The sequence below is a fragment of the Trichomycterus rosablanca genome, chromosome 12 (assembly GCF_030014385.1).
Source record: "Trichomycterus rosablanca isolate fTriRos1 chromosome 12, fTriRos1.hap1, whole genome shotgun sequence".
In the NCBI taxonomy this organism is placed as follows: domain Eukaryota; kingdom Metazoa; phylum Chordata; class Actinopteri; order Siluriformes; family Trichomycteridae; genus Trichomycterus; species Trichomycterus rosablanca.
The window spans coordinates 24,216,754-24,237,432 of record NC_085999.1 but is presented as its reverse complement, the minus strand read 5'-3'; the positions used below and the strand labels follow the sequence as shown (position 1 = coordinate 24,237,432).

The following is a 20,679-nucleotide window of genomic DNA, read 5'->3' as shown; positions in this document are numbered from 1 at the left end:
CCCACCACGACCCTGACCAGGATTAAGCAGTGGTAAAAACATGAAAAACTCTCAAGGGTAGATATTTTGTATCCTTGAGAAGTACATAACCAAAAGTATGTGGACATCTAACAATGAGCTTGCTGAACAGACCATTTCAAAACCACTGGCATTAGTATACCCTCCTTTTGCCCCATAATAATACTGATCACTTTTCTGGAAAATTCCACAAGATTCCACTAGAGTGTGTCTGTAGGAATTTGTTCCACTTGAATAATGGGGCAGTGGTAGCCTATTGGGTAGAGAGTTTGGCTATCAGTCGGAAGATTGTCGATTTAAATGTGGCCACTATTGGGCCCTTGTGTAAGGCCCTTAACTAAGCTTTGTGCTAGGTTCATCCACACCAAACTCATAAAACAATGTTGAAAGGTTTAATTCGTTTTTTAGACTTTATATACTTTAAATACATGAACAATATACGACTGTACATAGACGTATGGATCACATCAAGTGCAGGCACAGCCAGAACAATAACATTTGCATATATGATATGCTAATTTTACATGGAGGTTAAGACTGTACTCATGCAGACAGACAGCTGACATGTTCAGAATGGAGAGCACTGGACTTAACCACCATAACCACGATAATACATAGAATGAAAGTTTGTGTTGTTTAAAGGGATAAGAACACTGCAATGCATGAAACTGAGCAGAAACAAGTGACTACGTTTAAGCCGATTCAGGAAAACTTGAGAAGGAAGAGGTGATATACAGGAGGAGTTCTCACTTCGTCCACAACACAGACAGTTGGAATCTTGTTAGTCTGTAAAATAAAGCACAAAAGTTTGTAGATGTGGTCAACCTATTTGTTTCAATTTTCTTCAACCTTCCAGCTATAGGGTTACAAATCCCTAATAATTTTTAAAAGCTCTAAGATCTCAATGTACTTTTCTGAATTAATGCTGCCATCACAGAAGTGTAAATGACCTTTACTAAGGGCACTGACACAGCCCCATACCATGACAGACCCTGGCTTTTGGACTTGTTGCTGGTAACAGTCTGGATGGTCATTTTTGTCTTTGGTCCGGAGCACACAAAGTCCTTTTTTTTTCCAAAAACGACCTGAAATGCTGATTCATCTGACCACAATACATGTTTTCCATGTGTGATGGTCCATCCTAGATGCCTCTGAGCCCAGAGAAGTCGACGGCGCTTCTGGACATGGTTAACATAAGGCTTCTTTTTTGCACAATAAAGTTTTAAGTAACTCTGTATTGTAGTGCTTGACAAAGGTTTGCCAAAGTAATCCCTTGCCCATGTGGTCATATCAGCTATTGTTGAGTGGTGGTTCTTGATGCAGTGAGGGACCGAATATTACAGGCATTCAGCTTAAGCTTGCACCCTTGGCCTTTATGCAGTGAAATTCCTCCCAATTCCTTGAATCGTTTAATGATATTATGCACTGTAGAGGGAAAAATATGCAAATCCCTTTCAATCTTTTTTTGAGGTACATTGTTTTTAAACATTTCAATCATTTTCTCACGCATTTGTTGACAAACTGGAGATCCTCTGGCCATCTTTGCTCATCAAAGACTCAGCCTTTCCTGGATGCTGCTTTTGTACCAAACCATCACATTATTATTTTTCACTATCATTACTAGCCCTAAATTGCCCCCGTCCCAAGTTGAGCAGACAAAACATGAAATATCTTGGGTTCAAACGGTCTGCAATCAAATAAAAGTCAAAGTAAATGTAAGGAACACTTTTTATTTTATTTGCATTTTCCATACCGTCCCAACTTTTTCTAATTTGGGGTTGTATATCCAATTACTGTTCCACCTATGACCGAGGAGGGTGGCAACTAAGTCACACACCAATCTCCATTATCCCCTTTATCTCACTGTGCAGGCACCATAGATCAGCCAGCAGAGGCTTGCCCATCCCTTACAGACACACAGCCACTTATGTGTCTGTATGGGCACCTGGTCAGCTGATAGCATAGATACGATTCTTGAGAGCTTGAGATCCCAGCACTGGTGGGCTAGCATGTTTTGCTGCTGCACCACCTGAGCGCCCCATTCATATGAAGTTGCCCTGCCTTTTGCAGCTACAATAGCCCCCACTGCTCAGTGGTGCCATCAGTCTGGCTCTGCACTCTAAAACACAGTCAGCTACAGTATGTCTGTGGGAGCAAAGGTCAGAATGGATGCCGCTTTATTGCCATTTCAACAACGGCAGCTAAAGTGTGGTTTAAGGCGATGACAGGAATGGTGGAGCAATACAGAGAGCATAATGTGTTCCTCATTAAATTTTAAAGCCTCTCGGTCAATGAAAAAATGCCTTCTGGGGCTTTTAAGGAAACACACAACAGCCTACAGGCCTCCTTAGCCAGATGAACAATTGTGAAAAAAGATAACTTTTTCTAAAGTTTTTCACCATTGCCATGGTGATGGTGGACGCTGGCGCATTTGGCTGCCGCTACCGTTACCGTATTTTACCGTATTTTACCGTATTTTATTGTATTTTTATCGTTTTTCGTTTTCATCTTTTTACACACCTTGTGGATCTATTTCTTTTATGTTACTTTTGATACTTTTATTTGTGCTTTTGATACTTTTTGTTCTTTCTACTGTACATCGCGTCTGCGGCCGGTGGTGAACGGTGGATGAGTTTTCCTGGGATCGGCACGATGTTGAACTATTCCGTTGACCAGCTGAGGAAGTTCAACAACTGCACTACTCCATCGTGTATTTCAGTCATCAAACAGCTTGGACTCCTTCGCCGGCCTCGTTATATTCACAGGGGCTCCCGGAGAAAGCTTGTTTATCTTCGAAACGGTAACGCTATTCCATCCTTCTGGTCAGCCGTGCGCACTGTCGCTCCGCAAACACGTCATCAGAGCGCTGCTGCCTTGCACACCAGTAGCGGTGTAGTCTCCATGACAACGCTGTCCACGGAGTGGGATGGGAAACGCGGAGTAGACTTAGCAAATCTCCGTTCTCTTCCTCGTTCCTCACAGCCAACTACACAACAATACCACTTGAAAATGGCATTGCTTAATGTTCGTTCACTCAACACAAAAAGTACTGTACTCAGTGAATTTATATCTGACAGTGAACTAGACTTTTTCTGTCTCACTGAAACTTGGCATAAACCCTTGGATTATTTTATGTTAAATCAGACCACGCCAATGGGATACTCGTATATTGATGAACCTCGTATGGAAGGGCGAGGTGGTGGTGTTGCTGCAGTCTATAGGGATGATATTAAAATAACCACTTTGTCTTTTCCTGCTGCTCTTTCTTTTGAACACCTGGCTTTCAAGTTGTCAGGGCCTACTCCTCTGGTCACTGCTGTAGTTTATCGTCCGCCAAAGCCAAACGCTTCCTTTCTCTCTGATTTTTCAGATTTTTTAACCCAGCTTAGTGCCCTCTCATCCTCTGTACTGCTTATGGGTGATTTTAACATCCATATTGATGACAACAACTGTAAATTTGCCAGGGAATTTTTGGAATTGTTACAGTGTTTTAATTTCACACAACATATACATTTTCCAACTCATAAAAAAGGTCATACTCTTGACCTTGTCTGCTCTACTGGTGTCCTAGTTCATCAGCCGTCCAGCCATGACCTTACTGTCTCTGATCATTTGACAATCATCATGGACATTGAGGTCACTAGGCCCATCACTAGAGCTAAACGTAAAATATCCTTCAGGAATCTTCAATATATCTCTCCCTCTGCTTTCTCAGATTCTCTTGTTAAAAAGATGTCTGTCTGTCCTGTACTGTCTAGTAATTCATCTGACCTTGTCGATTACTATAATGACATACTCGCCTCATGTCTTGATGAGCTGGCTCCTTTGAGAACCAAATTTGTTTCATTTAGTCATTCCGCACCATGGTACACAATTGAGCTTCACCAAATGAAATCCCGTAAACGCCAGCTTGAAAGACTTTATAAGAAAACCGGTCTAACAGTACATTATCAGATTTATTCTGATTATCTTCAACATTACAAAGACGCTCTTACGGCAGCCCGATCCACTTACTATTCCGAACTCATACATGCTGGATCAACAAATCCTAAGACTCTCTTTTCCACAATAAATAAACTTCTCAAACCAATTGACAATACTACCAATTCCTTTACAGTTGACAAGTGTAACTCTTACCTCTCATTTTTTCAAACAAAAGTTGAGAATATCCACAATTTTCTGACAGTTTCCCCTGTCATCTCTGTTTCTCCGCCTATCTCATCTCAATTTATTACCCAGCCTCTGTCTCAGTTCTCACCTGTGTCTCTTTTGGACCTATCTGAGATCTTAACAGGGATGCGAAGCTCCACTTGTGTTTTGGATCCTGCTCCATCAAAACTTGTTAAGGGTTGTTTTCCAGTTATCTCATCACTTATCACAGAGATAATCAATTCCTCTCTTAGTTCTGGCTCAGTCCCTCAATCACTCAAATTGGCTGCTGTTACTCCCATACTTAAAAAACCTGGACTTGACTCTAACATTATGAGTAACTTTCGGCCCATTTCCAATCTTCCATTTCTGTCGAAAATACTGGAACGTGTTGTTGCCTCACAGCTCAAAGATCACCTAAATTCCAATAATCTATTTGAATCATTTCAGTCTGGTTTCCGCCCCCAGCACAGCACTGAGTCAGCCCTCCTCAAAGTCACAAATGACCTTCTTCTTTCCTCAGACTCTGGACAAATTAATATTCTCGTCCTCCTTGATCTTACTGCAGCTTTTGACACCATTAATCACTCCATTCTTCTGTCCCGCCTTGAATCCTCTGTCAACATCACTGGTACTGCCCTTTTGTGGTTAAGGTCATATCTCATAAACAGACAACAGTTTGTTAATATCAACAATTGTAGTTCTGCCATTGCTCCACTGTCCCAAGGCGTTCCCCAAGGCTCAGTGTTAGGTCCCCTTTTGTTTATTCTTTATATGCTCCCCCTTGGTGACATCATACGTCGGCATGGTTTACATTTCCACTGCTATGCTGATGATATTCAGCTTTACATCTCCTCCAAATCCATTAATACTGAACTTCACTCCACTCTGACAAATTGCATCACTGAAATGAAATTGTGGATGAAAGCTAATTTCCTCAAATTAAACTGTGAAAAATCAGATATGATCATCGTAGGTCCTACAACCCTGGCAAAAACCACAAAAAATTTTCAAATTACCATTGATAATGACACTTTGTCTCCGTCTTCTAACATCCGAAATCTTGGTGTAATTTTTGATAGCAACCTCTCTTTTGACCGCCATGTAAATCACATCACCAAAACTGCTTTCTTTCATCTAAAAAACATAGCACGTCTACGTCCATCACTCTCCTTTTCTGCCGCCGAAACCTTGATTCATGCTTTTATTACATCCAGAATTGATTATTGCAATAGCATCCTTTATGGTACATCTAACAAAATCCTAAAAAAACTTCAGTATATCCAGAATTCAGCTGCTCGCCTCCTTACTCATACTCGCTCCCGTGATCATATTACACCTGTTCTACAAAAACTTCATTGGCTTCCCGTTGCTCAACGCATTCAATTCAAAATTCTTCTATTCACTCACAAAGCTCTCCATAATCAGGCCCCATCCTACCTCACCGACCTGCTCCATCAGCACATTCCCTCCCGTAGCCTTCGCTCTTCTGAGGCTAACCTACTGTCCATACCCTCTAGGACCAAGCACCGGACCTGGGGTGACAGGGCCTTTTCCATAGCTGCTCCATCTTTATGGAATGCTCTCCCCAAACACCTACGAGATTGTCCTGACCTGTCCAAATTCAAGTCACTTCTCAAAACTCATCTATTCAGAGTGGCATTTAACTTGTAACAACACAAAATAAATGCTTTTATTTTTGCTATTCTTTTTAATAGTTTTTATACTTAGATCACGACAGAAATGTGAAGTCCTAGATCCTAAAACTTGTAAAGTTTTCAGTTTCCTGATTGCATGTAAATCTGTCCTGTTTCTGTCTAATTTTAAGAAATTGTTCTATATTTGTTGTTCTCTCTCATAATTTAGCTAATTTTTAATGAACTGTCTTATGCTGCTCTCTTTGTTTTTATCTTAATTATTCTTGATGTTGATGTACTATTTTGATTTTGTACTATGATTTGTATGGTGTATGTACGTATTTGTTTTGATTATTTGTCTTATGTAAAGCGTCTTTGAGTATCTTGAAAAGCGCTATATAAATAAAATGTATTATTATTATTATTATTATTATAAAGTGAGAAAATTGATCCACCAATATTTTCAAAATTGAACTTTAAATGCATTAAACTTACTAGGACACAACTGTCTCTATGAATAAGTGAATTTCTGATGAATTGCTTTAAGTCCAACAGGTTTTTTGAAGCTTCAGTCAACTTACCAAGCTCTTCTCCATGCAAGGATTCTGCTATCACTTTGGGCTCTTCATTTGTAGCACTTGCTTCTACAGCCTAAAACACAAAGTTCCCTTATACATTTAGCCACTGTCATGTTTTACATGGATACATTAAATTGACATGTACCCACAGGTTTGTTTTCTTGTTCATCCTCAGGATCAAAAATCATGTCATCCTCTGTGATGAAATACCCTTCCTCCATCGAGGGATCCATTGAGACAGAGCGCTTATTCCATCCTGAAAATACAGTGAAAAAGAAAGTGACATGTAGCTGCAGTTGGGCAGACTAAGCTCTATGCTGGGCATGGCCTCATCTTGGGCAAAAAGAGCCAGGGTGGCCCATTGTGGCCACATGCAGGTATGTCTGAAAATGATGCCTTTTTTGATTCATTATTAGATACTTTTTGATTCTGGTCAGAGTTGAAACAGAAGGGGACCATCAAGGCCCTCTAGGCCCTCACAGAGGGCCTAATATATTCTAAACATTATATAATATATAACACTGATTATCTCTTCATCACGGCACCTGTAGTGGGTGGGATATATTAGGCAGCAAGTGAACATTTTATCCTCAAGGTTGATGTGTTAGAAGCAGGAAAAATGGGCAAGCGTAAGGATTTGAGCGAGTTTGACAAGGGCCAAATTGTGATGGCTAGACGACTGGGTCAGAGCATCTCCAAAACTGCAGCTCTTGTGGGGTGTTCCTGGAACAGTAATAAACCGGTGACAGGGTCATGGGCGGACAAGGCTCACTGATGCACGTGGGGAGCGAAGGCTGGCCTGTGTGGTCCGATTCAACAGACGAGCTACTCAAATTGCTGAAGAAGTTAATGCTGGTTCTGATAGAAAGGTGTCAGAATACACAGTGCATCACAGTTTGTTGCATATGGGGCTGCATAGCCGCAGACCAGTCAGGGTGCCCATGCTGACCCCTGTCCACCACCCAAAGCGGCAACAATGGGCACGTGAGCATTGGAACTTGACCACGAAGCAATGGAAGAAGGTGGCCTGGTCTAATGAATCACGTTGTCTTTTACATCACGTGGAAGGCCGGGTGCGTCACTTACCTGGGGAACACATGGCACCAGGATGCACTATGGGAAGAAGGCAAGCAGGCGGAGGCAGTGTGATGCTTTGGGCAATGTTCTGCTGGGAAACCTTGGGTCCTGCCATCCATGTGGATGTTACTTTGACACGTACCACCTACCTAAGCATTGTTGCAGACCATTATATGGAAACGGTATTCCCTGATGTCTGTGGCCTCTTTCAGCAGGATAATGCACCCTGCCACTAAACAAAAATGCTTCAGGAATGGTTTGAGGAGCACAACAACTAGTTTGAGGTGTTGACTTGGCCTCCAAACTTTCCAGATCTCAATCCAATCGAGCATCTGTGGGATGTGCTGGACAAACAAGTCCGATCCATGGAGGCCCCACCTCACAACCTACAGGAGTTAAAGGATCTGCTGCTAACAGCCAGTGGTGTATAAAGTACCGGAAGGCCATACTTGAGTAAAAGTACAAGTATCTTACCAGAAATTTGATAGAAGTAAAAGTCACCTTTTAGAATATTACTTGAGTAAAAGTCTAAAAGTATCTGATGTTTAATGTACTTCAGTATCAAAAGTAATTTGATATTAAATGTACTTAAGTATTAAAAGTAGAAGTAAAAGTAAATGCTGTTAGTATAAATGGAAGCGGTCATTTTAAATATAAAGATTGTTCTTTTAAGCCTGTAAACCACCTTAACAATTAACCTGTTTTCTTCCTTTCATCTGAACATGATTTGTGCCAATTCATGATCATAATCAACTGTTGACATCACCTGTTTGAAATCATGTCATTATTTAGTTGTTTTTTAACTTATTACTAGCCCTAAATGTTCCTGTTCCAACGTTTTTAGAATGTGAGTCGATGTAAATGTAAGAAACACTGCATCTATTTTATTTGCATTTTCTATACTGTCCCATTTTTTTATTTGGGTAGTATATTTCAGAAACAAAAAAATAATTTTGGCATAATTAATTTAAAGCAAAACTCAGGAGAGTTTAACAAAACGTGTGGCACTTTTATCCCTTTAATGATCTGTTCTACCATTAATTTAAATCAAAATATTTGAGTAAAATAAGCTGTATTTAAATAATCTTTTTTGGGCTGCATCTACTCACTGAATGGCATGTGTTAAACTAAAAAAATATTGGTATTCTTACTTTAAGAAAACACCATTTCTAACTTGAAGCCAACAGCTGAAAAATCATTAATAATAAGTTGGATAAGTTGAGTTCTTGTTGAGATCATTAAAGGTCATGTTCAAGGTCATGTTCCTCAGCACCATGAATCTCTCCTCTGCCGGTGTAATACAGAAGTTATCTGAGGAAATATTTGTCCGTAGGTGAGTTTTTTAAAATAATGGACGTGTCTTCATGAGTTTTGCAGTCAATTAATTCCAAACAAATTTAATGATTTATGAAACGTTTTATTTGTGGTTCGAATGTAATCGGTAAAAATGGTAGGTAGATATCTGAACAATGTTAATGCTAATAATATAAAAAAACGCTGATGCTACAGCTTTACTTTGTTAATCATTGTTAACTTACATCAGTGTGTTGGAGCTTCTGAAATCTCCATATTTGCGGGTCTTTGGGTGAACGACGCACTTTTAGAAAACTCTGATAGCTTTTAGTGCACGTTTGCACATGCGCATTAATGTGTTTAACCACCGTCTAACTCACAAGCGCAGATTCACCAAACCAGCGTGCAGTCCGTCACACATCTCACATCATTTAACTTTCATTTTGTAGTAACAAGTAACGAATTTACATACAGCGAATGTAACGGAATAAAAGTACACAATTTCTTTAGAAAATGTAGTGGAGTAAAAGTGAAAGTTGCCGAAAATTTTTATACTCCAGTAAAGTACAAGTACTTCAAAAAACTACTTAAGTACTGTAACGAAGTATAATTACTTTGTTAGTATACACCACTGCTAACAGCTTGGTGCCAGATACCACAGCACCCCTTTAGCGGTCTTGTGGAGTCCATGCCTCGATGGGTCAGGGCTGTTTTGGCAGCAAAAGGGGGACCAACACAATATTAGGAAGGTGGTCATAATGTTATGTCTGATCGGTGTATAACTTGTGTTCAATTCTAATTGTATTTTGTATTACTAATCCTATGCCTATTCAGTTTGTGTTGTGAATGTTAAGGGTTACATCAAAGATGCTCTTCTGTCTCTGCTGTTGCTAGAAAGAATGTTGGGCTGATTGGTGGTCCAGCCATAATAATAACAATTATAACAATAATAATTATAATAATAAATTATTATTTTTCAATCATTTAAGGACACCATTTTCAAAACACAGAAATAAAGACAGACATGTAAACAGAAAACATGAAAACATAGCATCACATGCACATGTCCTGTCCTGGACATATAAGCAAGAGAGGAGAGAATGGTCTTAAGTTCAAATTTAAATGTGGAGATAGAGCTGGCCTGCTGGACACATGGGGGAAGAGAGACCCAGAGTCAGGAAGTCCCACCCATGTACATTAGATAATGTGAGTAATCCAGCAGAGAAAGACCTGATAGTGTGGATTGGTAGTATAGAAGACAAGTAAGAAAGAGCAATGGGGGGTATAGATTTTCAGAGGGCCAAGCAATAGGAATTTATTGAAAGAAAAAATTCAAATGACAGTAGAATTGATCAATTAGTTTGTTCCTCTAAATGGGTGGGCTTTGTTTTCACCAACTTTATGACAAATTCCGCCCGCTGTGCCAGCCGCAATAATATAAAGCCGCATGGATGTGACTGTCATGTGTTTTGAACTCTGGACCATTAACTCCATAAGGTAAGCTTTTGTATTTCTTTTCTTTAGATTTTGGGGCCACGATTTACTGCCGATATTTAGGAGTCAACATATTTTTATTTAAGAAGGTGTTGCCTACATACTACCAGTAATTTAAGCAGAAATATACTACTTTAGTCTAATTTGGCCATAATTCATTTTCCATAAGACATTTTGCAAATTTTTCTATATAGTATTTCTATATAGCAACTCTTTCAGAAATACAATTTTGTGTAGAAAACACTTTAATTTTATTTATTTAGAATAGAATAGATTTTAAGACCCAAGCTTTGATTTCTCACGCATTTTTCATCTAGTTTTTACCTTATTTATTATCTAGTATTGTTGCTACCACTAGATGGCAGACTAAAGTGTCTACTAATGGAAAAACAGGTCTAAGTTAAGCAGAAGAAGGTATAATGCATAACAATGCCAAAATGTTATGTCCCCATATGTGACCGCAGGGTCTGAAGAGTATAGAATAGAATACGAGGGTTCTTCAAAAAGTTTCCGCACTTTTTTAAACTCTATTTATTAAGAACAATTAAACAAATGACATCACTTTTCCACATCGTCACCTTCCAATGCATTTTTCCCAGCGTCTACCCAACTTTTTTAATGCCACCAGCAAAAATTTTTTTTGGTTGAGCGTGTATCCACTGATGCACCGCTGCTTTCACATCATTATCACATGAAAATCTTCTTCCCCTTAAACCTTTTTGAGCGGTCCAAAAAGGTGGAAATCAGATGGAAATTCGGACTATAAGCGCTCTCTCAGTCTCTCAGACGCGACCAATTACTACTCCTCCCACCCTCACCGTTTTCAATGAAAATATAAAAGTGTGGAAACTTTTTGAAGATCCCTCATAGAATAGAATAGAATTTTCATTAACCATTTTATCCTGGGCAACAATGCAAAGCAGGAATACTTTGGACTGTCTGTTGGCTGGCAGATGCCCAGCCAGCCAACAGCACAGCTAAGATTTCAATGGTGGTGGGCTAGCATAGAAAAACGCTGCCTCACCTGAGTAACACTTCAGATAAGGTTCATCCATTAGTATTATCATCAGTTGCAACCATTGATTTCTGCAGCTCAGTCGAAGTTACTACTGGTGTCACAGTAGTTATTCTATCAAACTACCTTCTAGTTTAAAGGAACAACTTAACCTAGGTCGTTTGGCTGTTTTTTATGCACTTTTGTAGTATGTACAATAGCATTCCGATAATCTTTTTCCTCAATGTCTGTGTTTCTTTATAATAATGTTTTAAATGATCCTTTGGATTTTTTTTTTTATGATTGTAAAGTCAATAAAAAGCAAATGATACATTTCTTGCGCAAGCTGTTTTTAAGTAATTTTTAAGTAAGTTGGTTGGGGAAAATGCCAGTGATCACTACTGAATTATCACTTTTACTTTTAGAGACATGAACACGTGATCTTTAAACAATCCAATTAAACAGAGCATGCATGTGTGCTAAACAGCAGCATAAAGAAAAGCTCTGAATGTGAAGCACACACTTAATACAAACATACAAGCACATGCTTGCCCAAACACACCTGTATGAGCATGTATGCATGTAAATGTGTCTGTACCTCTTTTACGAGTTTGAAACAGGCTTGATGTACTTAACCTTCTGACTCCACCTAAATGGAGAAGTGGCCCAGTTTCTGAAAGGAGAATGACTGATCAAAATGCAATCAGGGCTTAGCATAGCACATGCTATTTTAGGACCTTTAAAGCCCTAAACAGTTTAGCTCAGGGGATCCCATCGATCGTCGATCGCGATTTACCAGTTGATCGCACAGTGCACGCTGGTATATCACGCCTCATTCAAACAGGTCAACGTGATTGACATGAAATGTGGCCACTGTTTCTTTAATTTGTGGCTACGTCTTAGCCCGCCTAAAGCACTGCTAATCTAGAAAGTTTTCACTCAACAGTAGCCAGCATTTTTCCTTTTGTAACCTACACTATTTGTGAAGATGGGTGCGCAACCAAGCACAAAGAAACCAAAAACGCTACGATTCGGGCAAGAACACTGCTGTTTCAAGACGGCTGTTTTATTTATACTATGGAGAAACTGATGAAGAATATTCAGATCTCATGTTACATACAGAAAATGTAACCCAACAATCTGACATTCATATGAAGTCAAGGGTCTCTGCTGGACAATTTTGAAACTTGCTGGCTGAGGAAAAATATCCAAACATAAGAAAATGTGCCACATATTTGACAGCATGACCTACTTGTGTGAATAAGCCTTTTCCCACATGATCATAATTAAGTCTAAATATCGGTCCACTCTTACTGATGAAAACTTAGAAGAATTGGCATCTGCTTGAAAATTGGACACAGCAGCTATTGTCCAGACTTCATGAACCTGGCTGACACCATTCAGTGCAAATCATCAGAAAGTCAGTGTGTTTTTTCAGTCACTTGCCCTGTAATGCTGAATATCAATAAAGGCAACTAAAGCGCTTTTAAACGATGAAAAACGATAAGGCCAACATTCTTAGAAAGTAGATTGTGATGACCTGTCGACTGAAATAGTAGATCTCAAGCCGCGAAAGTATGGGCACGCCTGGTTTAGCTCCAGCATATCTTGCTGACTGTCTAAAGCCATATAGTCTATCCCAATCAATTCATTTAACCGATCAAGGACTCATCCTCATCATATTCTATAAATTTAATTTTATTTGATAGCTTGCATCTCAGTTGACCCTATCTCGACCCCAAGGTTAAGAATGCTAGCATAGTTAGTAAAAGTTAATTTAAAGAAGCAATAAGATTTTTCATATTTAGATCTCATACCTAATGGAGTTGGGTCACTTTTGATGTCTTGCCGCTTGACTTTGTTCTCAGAGTTAAACAACCCTGCAGTCCAAAAAAAATAAAATAAATACAAATTAGAGTAATCCAACAATAAAGGAAGGAAAGAGATCACTTGTTCGTTTATTATTTGTATACTTACCCTTTGCTCTCTCTATTATTTTGCCATCAGGGCTTTTGGGTTCATTGCTTCTTTCCTCTTTTGTTCCTTGATTCTGCACCTCTTTGTTCATGTCTTCTTTAGTCTGTCGATCCCTCACAAACCTACACAGTGTTGATACACATCCGACGGGTTTATTTAGTTTAGAGAGAGTGTCAATAATTTATTTGCTCAGTGGAGAGGCTAAAGTTAGCATGGTTCATCAACAATAATCTCTCACTGCACAGTAAACACAATGGTTTTATAGCAACTTTAAAAACAAACCTAAACAAACCAGTATATTTCTGTCCACTTATAGTTAAAATGTCATGTTTTCAAGTTTCAAAAAAGTATTTTATTTTTTAATTCAAAATAAAACTGTAAAAACTGAGTAGGTAATTAAGTTAACTAAGCATGCTGGACATGAGATTTGTTTGTTTTATTAGGATTTTAACATCATGTTTTACACTTTTGGTTACGTTCATGACAGGAACGGTAGTTACTCATTACACAAGGTTATATCGAACACAGTCATGGACAATTTAGTATCTCCAATTTACCTCACTTGCATTGGACTGTGGGAGGAGCACCTGGAGTAAACCCACGCAGGCACGGGGAGAACATGCAAACTCCACACAGAAACGACCCGGACCGCCCCACCTGGGGATCGAACCCAGGACCTTCTTGCTGTGAGGCGACAGTGCTACCCACTTAGCGGACATGAGATAGCAGGACGTCTTTTTCATCATGTTGTTATGCTAATTTAAGTCAGGTGATAACACTAATAGTGTGAAATTCGTAGCCTTGGCCAATATGTTAGCAGGTACATAAAGTCAGCTAAACCTTTTTTAAAGGTCCTTTTTTGTTATAAAGGTTTTTTTTTAGTTTGCCTTTGTGACCAGCATATGAGTTGTTTATTTCCATCATAATTGTAAATTACTTTTGGAGCAGCAAAAATCAATTTTTGTACATGCCATACTTTTATGGCATATTTTTATTTTTATTTAAACAATATACTTGCCAAATGTGCCTAAATGTTTGCATACACTATATGGACAGAATTATTGGGACACCCTTTCTAATTTTTTTTTATTAATTAATGTGTTTCAGCCACAGCAGTTGCTAGCAGGAATTTATATGCTTCCAGTAACAGTTTAGGGAGATACTTTTCTTGTTACAGCATTACTGTACACCTGGGCACAAAGGAAGCTCTATAAAGACATGAAATTTGATCTAAATAAATGCCAGTGGCCTGTACAGAGCTTACAGGTCCTACTGAACTGCTTTGAAATAAATTGAAACATCAATTGAGGTTTCCATGATCAACATCAGTGCCCAGCCATACAAATGCTCTTTTGACTGAATAGGCACAAATTTCCACAGACATACTTCTCAGAAGAGTGTCTGTTGTTGTAGCTGAACAGATAACATAAAGGTCTCACTTTAGTGTAGTTTTACAGTATATTTAAAGTGTAATTTCTGGCAAGTCACTAGGCCTAAAAAGGCTACGTTGATTAAAGGGTTAATCATGTATTTATGTATTAAAACCCGATCACCATTAACTATATTGCCAAAAGTTTGTAGACACCCTGCCTAATTAGTTCATGTTAGAGTATTCCTTGTTAGAGTGTTTTGTCTTCATCATCCACTTCTCTATGAATTTCATTAACAGCCAGTAATAGAAAAAACAACCACTTTATTCTGGTCAAGATCACAGAGGGCACAGTGAAATAACACATCACAGACAGGATGCCAATCCAACACAGTGTGCCTGTATATACTGTATATATTTGTAAATGTTTCTCTATTTACCTCTCCAGTGAATTGTTCTCTGCAGTTAGTTGAGAAGTAGTCCTCTGCTGGCTGGCTTCTGTAAAAATAAAACATAAAAATAATAAAAGAAACGCTGCTTTATACTTTTTTAATGTTTATCTAAAAAAGATGTATCAGTTATATGTATTTTTTCTTCTAACCCTCTCCAACAACAACTCTGCTTCATATCAGCACAGATGTACTTCTGATTTCTAATACCTCTGCAGGCCTCCAGCTGTCCAGTTAAAAGTTTTCGGATTTCTGTCACCCAGGTAGTCTTAATTTCCTCAGACGGTGCCTATACATATATGCATATACATATAAGACATAAAACAAACTGTTACACATGATCTATCTGTTTAAAATGCATGTATACATGTAGAATCTAAGAAAATATAATAACCCACCTGCACAGTGTATACTTCATCTCTGGATCTGGACCAGATCTCAAACTTCTTATTGTCTCCCTTGGCATGCTCAGTGATTCCAATGGCACGCATCTAACAAACAAAAAAAGGATGCAAAAGTTAAAAGATGGTGGACTATATGAATAAGACTTGACCTAAAACATTTGGGCTGCTTAGTCTGGAATGTACCCTAAAACTATTTTATGAAGTAAAATATGAAATGTGCAAATGAATACAGTGTGATGTCTGATATAAAACAGCCAAGCATTCCTGAATTCTAAAACATATAAATACATCCACATAGTTATTACTGATCCATAATAATAAGCACAATATATTAGGCATAACATTATGACCATTTTCCTAATATTGTGTTGGTCCCCCTTTTGCTGCCCCGAACGCCCCAAACTGTGATGCACTGTGTATTCTGACACTTTTCTATCAGAACCAGCATTAACTTCTTCAGCAATTTGAGCTACAGTAGCTCGTCTGTTAGATTGGACCACACGGGCCAGCCTTCACTCCCCATGTGCATCAATGAGCCTTGGCTGCCCATGACCCTGTCGCCGGTTCACCACTGTTCCTTCCTTGGACCACTTTTGATAGATACTGACCACTGCAGACGGAAACACCCCACAAGAGCTGCAGTTTTGGAGATGCTCTGACCCAGTCGTCTAGCCATCACAATTTGGCCCTTGTCAAACTCACTCAAATTCTTACGCTTACCCATTTTTCCTGCTTCTAATACATCAACTTTGAGGATAAAATGTTCACTTGCTGCCTAATATATATCACCCACTAACAGGTGCCGTGATGAAGAGATAATCAGTGTTATTCACTTCACCTGTCAGTGCTCATAATGTTACGCCTAGTCGGTGTAAACTACATAAACAACCAGCTGTAAAAATAACATAGTTCTTGGTTCAAAATTTAAGTTTACTAAAAAGTTAATGAAAAGCATAAATTTATAGACAAATTCTACAAGATCACCCTAAATAGGTTGAATTATGCTAAATAAGCTGACACTTATCTGTTAACTGTATTGATTCTGTTAAGGGAGGGAGTCATTGTTTCCAATTTAGGTAATTCTCCATTACACTTGAGACCTCCACTACACACAATGCCTATGCTTGCCAGGGAGGACCAAGTAATAGTACATGTCATGTACTGTAGATTGATTTATTTAAAATTTTAATAATGTATAAATCACCGGTAAAGCCACATACTTACACTCATTTCCTGTTTGAAGCTGTAGGTGGGTGCTTTCTCGTAGCCCTCACCGTTCTCCTCACGCCTCTTACAGAACAGCAGAGCCTTCTCGTGCAGAAACAGGTGCCTCTGCATGGGCTTAAAGCGTGCCAGCTCCATCATCTTCACATGGCCACGTTTATGCTCAGCCCAAACACTGAACGAACCCTGCATCAGGAGCCGCCCCAGGTCTGCCAGGTTACCCTGCCGATTGTCCAAGTTTAATGTGAGTATTAACGAGTATAAACAATTATTGTGTATTTTAATGTCATATTAGGATACATGGCATAATAAAGGACCTATTCTGTGTTTATTTCAAAATAAAACTAAATATGTGTTTGTGTGTATGTGTGTGTGTGTGTGTGTCACCTCATATCCGGTAATGGCAATAAGGTGCATTGAGTCATTGACGGCCTTTAGAATGCCAACTAAGGAGGAGAGAGCCGCCTGCAGCTCCACTGAACCCTCACAGCCTTTACTGTACTTTATCATTTCCTGTAAGAGATGAAAAATACACAAACTGTATCAATTCTAGTGTCTCAGCAAAATGTTTGGTATTTTGGAATTGTATATAAGCTTTATATACTGTGATTCTCTGTGAATAAAAGTACTGACAGTTTATTCACATAAAAAGAGTTAACGTTAGGTGAATAAATCAATAAAGAACAAATTCCAGAATGATTTTAGAATAGGCTTTAGATTACAGGAAAGTCAGATTTGCCTTTGTTGTGCCAAGAGGAGGTAAAATAATTTACACAACTGTTTCTAAAAAGCTCTTCAGAAAACTATACATAAGATATGATCTAATATGATAATGATTTAAATATAATGTTTTGTTTGTATTAATTAAGGGCAGTAATAAAATACACCAAAACATATGATTGTGTTTAGCTTTAATAACTGTGACTGGACATTTATCTGCAAATTGTAACAGACCTAAATTAAAGAAGCAGAACTGAAGAAGAAAGCAGTGATCTTAAGCCATTTGCCAGTTGCCCATTTGTTCTTTTTTACTACAGTGGTACCTTGTATCCCCTAAACTAAAAATCTTCGACTCAACTTTGAACTCAACGCCCTTTGTCGAGAAATTTGTACCCTTAAACTCAACGTTTCCCTTAAGGTTAACGTGTTCAATTTCTTTTTTAAATGTACAGTAAGGTACAGTAAAATGTCATCACAGTGCGCATAAGAGACGAATCTCCATTTGTGTGGAAAAATCCTCAAACCTACTCTGAAGGCGTCTACATGTATCTGTGTTCAGCTGGATTTTTCTCCTGTTTTACTTTTAAACTTGTGTTAGTTCGGGGTTTCAAGAAATCGTAAGAATCAGCTTTTTTTTAGAGAATCTACAAGTTTAACATTACTTAATGTATTAAAAGAATGATATAGAAACATCAAAGCTTGTTTTAGCACAATAAGTCACGTTAAGCTTTGTGCAGCGACATAGCCAGAGCAAAAGATAATGCCGCTTCTCATGTAAATGCGCCTTTACTGAACGGAATACGGTATTCCAAGATCTCTCCGATTAAGAAGCATACGAAAACAATAAAAAAGTAAAGGTAAAGTGCAGGTTTTATTGTTTTTTTTATTGATTTCTAACTGTTTTTCAATTGTATTTCAGTTGTTTCATATTATATTTGTGTTATTTTCAGTGTATAAGTGTCAAAAACAACCCCGTTGTTTTACATTAGCCTAAAATATATGCAGGTTCATTGGACCATGGAACACATTAACAGGTTTCCCATACATCCTTATGGGAAAAAATACCTTAAACTCAACGCCTTTTAAACGCCACTCACAGAACCAAATGACGTTAAGTTTTATGGTTCCACTGTAATTGCATCATACTGGTCAGTGTGCCTCACTTGAAAGCACAGGGCAAAACGCACACCACTCAGAGCGCTGAACCATCCAATTATGACTAAATCAAACTTTGGATGTTTTACATTTTACAAGTTTCAGTTTTTTGGAATGTGTCACGGTCATTAAATTAGAATATATTTTTTTATAAATCAATGAAGTTGAAAACGTAAAACATTTAAAATCAGAGGTTGCGATTGGCTAGTGAATAAACACACACACACACACACACACACAGACAATAAAGTACCTTCAGCAGAAGTTGGTATTTAGTAATTCTCTGAACCGGCTTCAGTAGGTACGAGTCCAAGCCAAGTTTGTGTTCCAGTTTCTTTTGACATTCCTGCACACGCATTGACAAAATTATCTCTTTTTTGCCATTTCTTTATTGCACAGGCAGTCACATGACATGAGGAGAACATCCCAAACTCAAAACCTACTAACAAGGATCAAAGGTCAAGTCAAGGCAAATTTATTTGTATAGTGCTTTTTATAATGGACATTGTCTCAAAGCAACTTTACAGAATCCAGGACCAAGAGACCAAAAACCCCTGTTGAGCAAGCTGACCCGTCCTCCTTGGGTGGTCTTCTGGATCCACATGTGGCACCCACTCTACCAACTGCACCACTATGCTGCTGAAATGTGTGTGTGAGTAAGTTGTTACCTGAAAGAAAGCACAATCAGAGCACTGTCTCCAGAGGCTCTCCGATTTGGGTTTATTATGGCAATATTTCTCATAAATCCGCAGGTCTCCCATCTAAAAAAAATATAACATTAGCACTGTCCTCACATTGTTGCTGAGCTTTATTTGTGCTTGGTACTTTCTTTCATGAGAAACTCACCCTCTTCAGAAAACAGTGTCCCACAAGTTCAGGACAGTCTGTGTATGTTTCCAACTCTGTGAGGAATATTCTACGACAGAGAAAGATAATGATGATGATTTGATGATTTGTAAATTGCCAAAATACTAACATTACTAATGTGATTACAGCAAAGGCACAAGAATTAGGAAATTACACTGTTAAATGTAACTAACGTTTTATGGAAGAGGTATATTTCCTGCATGTTGCCAAATAGCACATCCTTCTTGTTCTGCAGGGCAGTGGGGATGAGGGAAGCCATGGCAGGGTTGTCCATCTCAGCAGCATAGCCCTGAAAGAAACCAATCACACACAAAATAACTGATCGTGTTGACTATGTTCTTTTAGACAAAAGTATTAAAGTATGAAAGTATTTAATACATCAGAATGTATATGACCAAAAGAATATGAACACCTAAACAATAACTTGTTAGACATCCCATTCCAAAGCCATGGGATTTAATATGGAATCCCCTCCCCCAACAATAGTGTATATGACCAAAAGAATATGAACACCTGGCCAATAACCACTCAGAAAAGAGTGTGTCTGTAATAATTTGTACCCCTATAGTTAGTGCATTTAAAAGTCAGAAACTGATTCATTTAAAATTGGGACCATTGCTGTTTATTATTTACATCCTGCCCCTTGGCGATATATATATTCCATCATCATGGGTTGAATTTTCACTGTTATGCAGACGACACCCAGGTTTATCTAAACTTTAAACCATCTGCCCCATTTCCACCCCACTCCTTCACCGAGTGCATCCATGATCTAAACTCATGGCTGTGTGCAAATTTTCTTCTACTGAATGCCCATAAGACTGAGTATCTCATCATTGGCTCTAAATCTGTTGTCTCTTCTTTCACTAACACATCCCTCACTATTGCTGGTATCCCTGTTCAGTCTTCTTCCAAGGCCCGTAATCTTGGGGTTCTGTTTGACCCCCTCCTGTCACTTGAGCCACATATAAGTTCACTGATGAAGTCTGCCATCTTCCAGCTTCGAAATGTCGCTCGACTGTTTCCGTTTCTGTCTTTTAAAGCTGCTAAGACCCTGGTACATGCCTTTGTAACTTCCTAACTAGACTACTGCAATTCTCTGCAGATCGTTCAGAATGCGGCTGCCCGAGTGCTGACCCAGTCTAAAAAACATGAGCATATCACCCTGGTATTAGAACGACTCCATCGGCTTCCAGTCAATAAGCGTCTTCAATATAACATTTTAGTGCTCACTTTTAAGGCACTTCATGGTCTGGCCCCCTCGTATCTGGCTA

The 20,679-nt window shown here is 38.7% G+C and overlaps 1 protein-coding gene across 2 annotated transcripts in view; it reads right to left on the bottom strand.

Moving 5' to 3' along the window:
• Positions 1 to 396: 396 nt before the first annotated feature.
• The window catches only part of mcf2lb (mcf.2 cell line derived transforming sequence-like b), a 50,192-nt gene continuing 29,909 nt past the window's right edge, over positions 397 to 20,679 (bottom strand). Inside the window, exons 17-31 of one of the 2 annotated variants that reach the window (XM_063005739.1) lie at positions 19,579 to 19,694; positions 19,385 to 19,454; positions 19,207 to 19,299; positions 18,792 to 18,884; positions 17,051 to 17,176; positions 16,664 to 16,885; positions 15,434 to 15,526; positions 15,246 to 15,324; positions 15,027 to 15,084; positions 13,218 to 13,339; positions 13,058 to 13,120; positions 11,839 to 11,913; positions 6,532 to 6,638; positions 6,386 to 6,455; positions 397 to 804 (exon numbers count right to left, since the gene is read on the bottom strand). In XM_063005739.1, coding sequence (XP_062861809.1) covers positions 800 to 804; positions 6,386 to 6,455; positions 6,532 to 6,638; positions 11,839 to 11,913; positions 13,058 to 13,120; positions 13,218 to 13,339; positions 15,027 to 15,084; positions 15,246 to 15,324; positions 15,434 to 15,526; positions 16,664 to 16,885; positions 17,051 to 17,176; positions 18,792 to 18,884; positions 19,207 to 19,299; positions 19,385 to 19,454; positions 19,579 to 19,694 — 1,392 coding nt within the window. In that variant the 3' untranslated portion in view covers positions 397 to 799. The remainder of the gene's footprint in view (positions 805 to 6,385; positions 6,456 to 6,531; positions 6,639 to 11,838; positions 11,914 to 13,057; positions 13,121 to 13,217; positions 13,340 to 15,026; positions 15,085 to 15,245; positions 15,325 to 15,433; positions 15,527 to 16,663; positions 16,886 to 17,050; positions 17,177 to 18,791; positions 18,885 to 19,206; positions 19,300 to 19,384; positions 19,455 to 19,578; positions 19,695 to 20,679) is intronic. The other variant, XM_063005740.1, reaches the window with a different exon arrangement.